Below are 8874 nucleotides of genomic sequence, written 5' to 3' on the forward strand. Positions count from 1 at the left end.
TTTTTTTTTTTTTTTTTTTTTTTTTGGTATTGGAGTTTGAACTCAGAATCTTGCACTTTCGAGGCAGGTACGGTGCCACTGAGCTAAATCCTGGCCCTCCAATGTTGATCAGAAGTGGAGAGAATACACACCTTAGCCTCGTTTCTGATCTTAGGGGAAAACATTCAGTATTTTACACCATCAGTGTGATGTTATCTGGTGGTAGCAGCAATCCCCTTTGAATCCTAGTGTAGGAAACAAGGTCTTTTTTTGTCAAGGGATATAAACAGGAGCACCTCCATCTTAAACTCTAGTTCGCCCTAGGCTGCCCCTGCCCCTTACACCAGAGTTATGGAAAGATTACAGCTTAGATTCTGGGAACACAGCTGACCACCAAAGGTAACTTACCAACAGCCAAGGACTTTGAGTCCCCATACACCCTCTCTCCCCTCCCTTGACAACCCTGCGCAGCAATCCTCTGGGCCCTCCCCTCATGCTGTTTAACCTAGCCAGCTGGGACAAACAGCGAACCTTCAAATTCTCCTGCCTTAGGGATAGAAGGGCCAACCCTCCTTTGTCCGCAAACCTGCTACCACAAGCTGGAGCACAATTGCAACCTTCTACAGAAGTGAAAACCCTTGTTGAGATTCCTCGGTGTCTGAGTGCTTTAGTATCTTATACTTTCAAATTGAGTCTGGGGATGTATTCCCAACACTAGTTTGTTGAATGTTATCAGAACTGGGTTTTAAGTTTTGTTAAATGCTCTTTCTGGGTCTATTGTTAATAATTTTAGTTTGTTAATAATTTAGTTTTTTTAACCTTGATTTTCAAATGTTAAACCAACTTTGTTTTGTGCTCCTGGAGTAAAGTCCATTTGGTCATGATGTCCCTTTCCAATATGTTATTAGTTTCCACTTGCTGTTAGGAACTTGTGTGTCTTAGGCTGGGGGAGTTGTTCAGTGCTAGTGCCCTGGTATAGCATGCATGGGGTCCTTTTTATCCCCAGCACTGAAGAAAAAAACTCTTTTTTTGGTTTATGTTCATAAGAGACAGATTTACAGGGCTTGTTGTAATGTCTTTTTTCTGGTTTTGGTACCAGAGTAATGTCGATTTCATATAATAAACTGGGAATTGTTATCTCATTTTCAATTTTCTGGAAGAATTTGTGTAGAATTACTATCAATGCTTGCTTAAATGTTTGACAGAATTCACCAGTAAAGCTATCCAGGCTTGGAGTTTTCTCTATGAGGTTTTCAACCATAAATCTAATTTCTTTAATAGATTCAGAGCCAATAAGGTTTTATATTTCTTCTTGAGTGAGGTTTGACACTGCATTATTCAAGAAATTTCTAAATTTTGCCAAAGTTGTTGAATGTATTGATAAAATAGTATTTGTTATTGCTCTGGTGTCTGTAGAATCTGTACTGATGCTTCCTGTCTTGTTCCCTATATTGTTAGTGAGTATCTTTTCTTTCTGTTCTGATCTCTGTGGCTGGAGATTTATAAATTTTATTGATCTTCTCAAAGAAGTATCTTTAGGTTTTTTTCTATTTCTCTGATTTATTATTTTCTTTCTACTGTTTCCTGTAGGTTGAGTTAGCTCATTTTTCTTTTTCTTGTTTGTTAAAGGAGAAGCCGAGGCATTTGATTTGAGAGTTTTTCTTTTTCTAACATAGGCATTTAATGATATAAATTTTCTTCTAATCACTGCTCTAGCCTCATCTCAGATTTTAATGTCATTCTTTCATTTTAACTCAGTTCAACATATTTCCTCTGTGATTTCTTTTCTGACTGATGAGTTATTTAGAACTTCATTGTCTAGTTGGAAGAGGTTTACTGGATATCTTTTTGTTACTGATTTCTAATTCAATTCCATGATTGCTCAAGCACATTCTTCATATGATTTGAATCCTTCAGAATTTATTATATGTCAAAGAAACCTGGGGACCCACAACTGGACTCAGCCCCTCATGGGGGAGAAGAGTGATCTTTATTATGAGTCCTGGAAGGTTTTACGCAGAGAGGGGATTTGGCTTGAATTACATTTCTAATTGTGTAGAGGACAGTGTGGGTGTCAGGAATGAATCTGGGCACCATACCTGATGATAGCATGGACAAAGGTGGAAACCATAGCAAAGGAGAATAGACGTATTTCAGAGCTATGTGGAGGAAACTTAATCTGGTAGACTTTGGATGTGAGAGAGGTCCCTTCAGTAAGGAGGGAGTGAAAGGCAGTTTGTGTTATCCTTATCAAAGTGGGGCTCCACTCCCTGCCCAGATACCCTCCCACAAGAGCCAGGGGTCATCCACCTCCTGGTGGCTCTCTGCTCTGAGGGCAGCCCCCGTGTGGCGCTGCAGAGTGTTGTCCTCCCTGAGCTATGAATATATGTGACAAACCACTGTCAGTGTCACCTATCCAGTGCTGGGCTGCATGTGTGGCCATCCTTGGAGCCCAGGGCAGGAAGGCCTCCCTCATTGAGGGTCACCCTCAATAGGTGATTAAAAGAGCTCCTCGGAGAGGACTCAGCCTCTGTATGGCAGGCGGCTGGGCGAAAGAGGCTGGGCTGGATTACAGACGCCTCACATCTCCGAGCTGGGTGCCTTGGGTCAGGCACAACCTAGACACCTGTACCTGAGCACTCTGGTATCAGCTTCATTTATTGAACTGCAGCCTGTGCCAAGACTGGTGAGCCCAGAGAGCCATCCAGGAGTACTCCCTAGTTTACAGTGCGGGCTCTGTAAGCAAGGGAGGTGAGACTGGAACCCCCAGTGGCTGAGTGCAGGCGTGAGATGTGACCCTGGCAGGGAGAGGACCTGTTTTGTGGTGAAACTGATCGAGGCAGCCAGGTCAGTTGTGGCCACCTGCACAGGCTCCTGTAGGGCGGAGGCAAGTCGGAGAGCGTGACCAGGCATGGGAGAACAGGAATGAGCGCCTGGAGCCACTTTGAAGAGGCAGTTCTACCACCTGCACTGTCCCACCAGCAGCCCTGGGGCTGCCCACTTTTTTGGAACCCTCAGTTTGCAGATTGGAGATTCTTTCTCAGGTGTTTTTTTGCTTTTTGTTTTTTTACCAAAGGTGCTCCGTGCAGGCAGAACTAGAGCCAGGTGCTTTCCATAATGACTGCCTCTCGCTGGTGGCCTCTAGTTGCATCCGACCTCCTAGGAAAATCCAAAGAGACACATGACGGAAGGGCTGCCTTCTTGGAGGGCAGAGCTGGCATCAGGTCTCACAGGAACGGGAGCTCTATGGTATTAGGGTTTTGTTCTCCTTGGATACCCAGAGCCTAGGACAGTGGCTGATGCGTAGTAGGGACAGACAAAAATAAATTAAATGAAAGAAGATAACACCAGCTTCCCCACCACCACCACTCGGCTGCCCTTAGGCAAGTTACTAACCTTTCTGCATCTCAAATCCCTTTCCAGTGAAATCAGACAATCACAGCGCCTTGTGGGGTTGTTACAGTGCTGTGATAAGCCTTCCTGTGACAATGGGAAGGGCTCATTGAGCACCAAATGTTGTCACCACAATCATGACCTTAGTTCCTGCTCAGCTGGAGGCATCCGTAGGCATAGGGATGCTCCACAGCCTTCATCTACTCATCTACGTTAGCCTGAGAACAACTTGAGGAGTAGGTGGGCGGTTTTTGTTTTTTCTTTTTCTTTTAACACCCACTTCACATCTGGGGAGCTAACGCATGCAGGAGAGATCCTGGCTAGGCTATGAAGTTGGGGAGTTTTCCCTCCGTTCTGTTCTTTCAAAGCAGGCAGAGATGGCAGGTGTGTGTCCCTGGGGCTTTGGTGCCTTGGATAGCCGGGGCCTGGGGTTCTGGGAACACTCCCAGGGCAGCGGAGGCTGTCTGTCTTCTAGGTCACTTTTGGTGAGTGAGGTTATATAACTTGCTCAAGAAAGTGGTGGCTGAGCTGCAGCCCCAGCCATGACATTTCCTACCTAAGGCACAATTGCTTTCTATCAGGGAGTAGTCATTCCATCTCTCCAAGCCTCAGTTTCTCCCCCCGGAAATGGTAGCAGGGATGGTGCCTTTCCGGCAGGGTTGTAAAGATGAGATGGATTGGGGCTCAGCAGCCTCCACACCGCTCTTGAGCCCGGGAGCCAAGCCCGTGTCACCCACTCACCCGCCCTGCAGGTCCCAGAGGGTGTCCGGAAGTGGAAGATCCTGGGTCTCAGGGAGGAAGAGCAGGAGAACCAGGCTGGAAGCCACAGGGATGATACCGTAGGACAGTGGAGGCAGCAAGGGCAGGGCCTGGCGGGCCATCCGTATCAGGGGGCCCATCATCGCCCCCAGGCGGCCGACCGACTGCAGCAAGCCTTCTGCTGTCATCCTGTGGGGAAGGGCCGGAGTGCGGCTGCCGTCAGTGGGGCCAGGGGAGGGAGAGCTGCTTGGCGTTGCCCTCTCAAGGCCTCTTCCTTGGAGCCTGCCTGAGTTTTCCCTTCTGGGCTTCGGGGGAATTCTTGAGAGTCCCTGTGTGTCCCTGCCTCAGTGTCACTGGGCCCCAGGCTCCCTAGGAGAGCACAAAACCAGTAAATGTCATCAGAAAATGTGCCGGAAAGCATAGCTAAGTGAGGGAGGGAGCCTGTACTGGGCAGGAGGAAAAAGCTGGGCTAAAGTTGGTGGTGGGAGCCCAGGCCACCCTCCATCGAGTAGTCCCTCATCCTGAGCCTCAGTTTACCCCACTGTTAATTGTGGGGCAGGCACATACTCCTTTAGGTTCTGAGGAGGTGAGGTGACCAGAGGCTTTCTCAGGGCAGGGAGGGGGCAGTGGCCTCCTGACCACATTCACCTGGGCAGCTTTTAGTCTCCTCACCAGGGTTCTTATTTATTTATATATTACACATTATTTTTTGTACTACTGGATACTACACCCAGATCCTTTGCACTAAACTATAACCCTAGCTCTTTTTATTTATTTATTTATTTATTTATTCTTCTTGAGATAAAGACTTGCTAAATAGTCCAGGCTTGGCTTGAACTTGGCAATCCTCCTGCCTCAGCCTCCCAGAGGGCTAGGATTGTAGGCGTGTGCCATCATGCCCAGCAACCAGTGTTCTTCTAAGATTCCGCCTGAACAGAAAGAATTTCAGAGTACACAAGGGGACACACAGAAGTCTCCTGCACCCCATGCCAGGATGCCCTAGAGACTGCCTGCAACCCGGCCTCCTGAAACTAAACCTTCCTTGGGAGGGCTGGTCTGGATCTCCTGCCCAGCCTAACTATGGATCCCTGCACCCGCCTCCCCACTGGCCCTCCCAGAGGCCTGGCAGCCTTTTCAGAGCCCAGCCCGGCCTACCGCAGTGGAGTGGGGAAGAGCTCTGTCCTGTAGATGCTGAGGCAGGTCAGGCTGATTCCGAAGCATCCTTTCCCCAGCACAGCAAGAGCCACGCGCCAGCTCTGCAGATCTGGGCAGAGGAAAACTTGAGTGTGGTCCACCCAAGGGGGGCCTGAGGGGCAGCCAGCCTGGTGCAGTGAGGCTGGGCTCTCCCGCTGGCTGCTGGCTGGGCTGCTGTGGAGCCAGGCTACACACCGCTCACATTTGGATCGGAGCAGTGGTCTGTGGGGCCCTCGACCACTCTCCTCCACCCTGCTCAGCCCCTCCTCTTGGCTTTGCTGCCACTGCAGGCTGCCTGTCCCTGTCCCTTGCCCCCAGTCTCCAGCCCAGAATGATAAAAGGAGGCCTGAAGAGGATTTCAGGGCAAGGAAAAAGGTGAGACAGGGCCTTTAAAGCCTCCCCAGCTCTCGGGACACCAGCGACTTGCTGCAGTAACTGAGGAAAAAAATGCATGTGCGTGTGTGTGCACACACAGATGTGCATAAGCACACACACAGATGTGTGCATGCATGTGTGCGCACACACACTCACACACACACACACACACACACACACACACACACTCTGCTTGGTTCCCTCTTGGCCTCAGTTTGAACAGCCAACCTTCCACACTTCCTGTCCCCTCAGGTTCAAGTCCTGGTCTGTTCCTCGTCAGATGGGTGACACTGGACATTTGCTTCACCTCTCTGAACCTCAGGAAAAGGGGTTGGGTGTGGCCATGGGGGAGGGGAGTGGATTGGAAGGGAGGCTCTGACAGACACAGAGTGGGCAGAGCTGGCCCACGGGGGCTGTGGCTGCAGAAACGCACCTCCTGGGGTAGGGTGGGAAGGAGGCCTGGAGCAGAACGGGCAGCAGGCCCAGGCCCTACTTCACCTTGAGGCATCAGCCCATTGGCCAGGATGCAGAAGCCAGCCAGGGACAGGGAGCCAGCCTGGGTCATGCGGCGGCCGAAGAATCTGAATAAGAGGACAGTGGTGGCCCGGCCCAGGAAGTCCATGGCCCCGAAGAGGGACTGCAGGAGGAAGATGTCCCTGCCCAGGCTCTGCAGGTCCAGGACCAGCCCATAGTAGGACAGTTGCACGGAGAAGCTGTGGGACAGAGCCAGAAGTCAGTCCTGTACAGAGGAGAGGGACCCCAGCCCACAGCAGCCTGCATGAGAGGACAGCCCCACACGGCTCGACACTGCCAGAGCTCTGTGGACACTGCAGAAAGCAGGACTCATCTCCCAGGTCAGGCTTGTCCAAGGAAAGGGCTGGGAACCAACAGCCTCATCTGTTCCAAATATGGGCCATGGGCAGGGTAATGGGCTGGTGTTGCTTCTTGGGCTGTGTAGTCACTGGTCAGCTGGTAGATGTGACCCCCTCTGGGCTGGCACCCAGGATGCCCTGGGGGCCTCTATGGGCCATGCTGAGCTGTCCCTTCAGTGCCACTCTGGTCCCTTGGCTTGGTTTTGGATGAGTCACACTCCCTCTGTACCTCTCCAGATGCCAGAGGAGGGGCAGGGCTTCTTCCTTCCCCAGATGTCTTATTCCCCAGCCTCTGGGAGCACTGCCTTACAGCTGGGGATAGCACTTCATAACAAGTCTGTAGGGACCAGAGCGATGCCCCTGAAGGCCACCCAGAACCTGAGCTCCACACCCTGCTTCCTGGCTCTGTCTGCAGCTAAGGTGGGCCATCCCATCCCCAAGCTCCTGAGTAGCTGAACTTACAATATCTGAACTTCTGCACTTTAGAGTTGGAATTCAGGTTTACAAATGACCCCATAGTAAATGATTCTCCACCATTTAAAAAATCTGCGTCCCCTCCCTGATTAACTAGTTGCTCAGCCCTTTGATGGCTCTTCCAGAGAGACACCCACATCTTGGGCGACCACTGCGGGACAGGAGAAGCAACCAAGCAGGCCCCACAGCCTTTCAAGAAGTTTACCCATGACCCTCAAGGGAGGCCAGGCTTGGCTGGGAGGATCTGGAGCCTTGGATGGTGGCAAGAACCCAGAGTTAGGGCTTCAAAGGCTCTGATTTGAATAATAAATGATGCCCAAAGGTACCTCTGGGAGAAACCATGAATCTGGGAAGTATTAGGTGGTGGTGGGATGTTGGTCTGCTTCTAATTTATCCAGAAAAATTAAGCTAAAAAAAGACTTTAAAAAGCATTTGATCTCTTTTTTTGTTCTGAGATGTAGGAAATATTTGCTATAATAACCTATCGTGGTTAAATATAGCATAAATAAACGTTTTCCTAAATCTTTAGCTTTGAGATGACGTTTTAGTCAAGTCTGATTCTCATTCTTAATATGTTGTCTTGCATGTCACTGCCACTGAATTCCAGGGGCTTTTTACTGGACCCAGGCCCCTGGGGACCCAGGCGGGTTTACCAATGGCCCGTGTCAGCCCTCCATTAGGACTGATGGGTGACACATCCATCATGGGACCAGCTCCTTACCTCGCTGGGTCCCCTCTGTGAAATGGGGTACTGTGCCTAGTGCACGTCAGCCTCCAGGGGCACAGCTGTTAGGATGAGTCTCCAAGTCTTCAGCTGTGTCAGTCCCCTGGCTTCAGTCTGACCCTGGTCCCCTGCAGAGGATGTCATCCCCATTCTGCTGCAGTGGCTTCCTGCGTATGCCATCCTCTGGACCCCGCCTGGCACATCCCTCTCCCCCACCTTGGGAGGCCTGAGGGTGCCACATTCTCTCATCACAGCCCCTCATGTCTCAGCCCTGTCTCCAGGAATGGCGACCAGGTCTGCATACTTCACCACCAGCAAGGTGCAGGTCCTCCTACGGAGTGCGGGCATGCGGATCAGATCCAGCACCGACGTGTGCACCCTTGCAGAGACTGCCTCCTCCTTCATGCTGGACATCAGCACCTCCAGGGAGAATGGGGACACAGCGAATGTTGGGACCACGGCCTCGCTCTGCCTTTCTGACAGGGAATGGTGTCAGGAGGGTAGAGTTACGGGTGGCCTAGCTTTGGCCTCTGGATGCCGGTGTCCCCAGTGCTGGGAGAGCCAGGGGGAAGAAGAATCTCTCTCTCTGGTCCCCTCACTCTTCTGCAGGCCTGGCCCATGAAGATGAGCCAAGGAGAGGCCTTTGTCCTGGCTCTGGTGCCCCGAGTGGCAGGCTACTCTTGGCAGGTGCTGCACAGTGCCCCAGCCTCCCTCCTCTGCCTTCGCGGCTGGAACCAGGGTGTGCCTGCTTGGGACACCCTGCTGCTCCCCAAGTGCTCTCGCACCTCTGAGCTCAGCTCAGGGCCATCGCTCTAGCTTGCCTCCTCCTGGAAGCCTTCCTCACCCTCCCACCTCCAAGGAGCTATGTCTTCTCGTCTCTGGCAGCACGTCCTCCATCTGACACCTGCTTCCTCAAAATAGCTACCTCCAGAGAAGCACGCTCTGTTTCCCCAAATACACTGAGAAGCAGTGTGTCTGAGAGGCAGGTGTGCAGGGCACGTGGGATGAGCGGTGGGCATCTGCGACTCAGGTGACAATAGGGGTATCGCCGTGATTGGTGAGAGTGGTGATGGAGGGGACAGTGATGGAGGGGTGGCGGAGGGC

General features: G+C 51.4%; 1 protein-coding gene across 3 annotated transcripts in view; it reads right to left on the bottom strand.

Annotated features, from left to right (window-relative positions):
• Positions 1 to 1584: 1584 nt before the first annotated feature.
• Positions 1585 to 8874, bottom strand: part of Slc22a11 (solute carrier family 22 member 11) — a 15437-nt gene continuing 8147 nt past the window's right edge. The window contains exons 6-11 of one of the 3 annotated variants that reach the window (XM_010636069.2): positions 8075 to 8190; positions 6199 to 6413; positions 5287 to 5395; positions 4114 to 4320; positions 3376 to 3459; positions 3058 to 3138 (exon numbers count right to left, since the gene is read on the bottom strand). In XM_010636069.2, coding sequence (XP_010634371.1) covers positions 3408 to 3459; positions 4114 to 4320; positions 5287 to 5395; positions 6199 to 6413; positions 8075 to 8190 — 699 coding nt within the window. In that variant the 3' untranslated portion in view covers positions 3058 to 3138; positions 3376 to 3407. Of the gene's footprint in view, positions 3139 to 3179; positions 3276 to 3375; positions 3460 to 4113; positions 4321 to 5286; positions 5396 to 6198; positions 6414 to 8074; positions 8191 to 8874 lie in introns of those variants that run through there. The other 2 variants (XM_010636070.3, XM_010636068.3) reach the window with 2 other exon arrangements.

This window comes from Fukomys damarensis, unplaced genomic scaffold (genome assembly GCF_012274545.1).
Source record: "Fukomys damarensis isolate Sample0158 unplaced genomic scaffold, DMR_v1.0_HiC HiC_scaffold_27, whole genome shotgun sequence".
In the NCBI taxonomy this organism is placed as follows: Eukaryota; Metazoa; Chordata; class Mammalia; order Rodentia; family Bathyergidae; genus Fukomys; species Fukomys damarensis.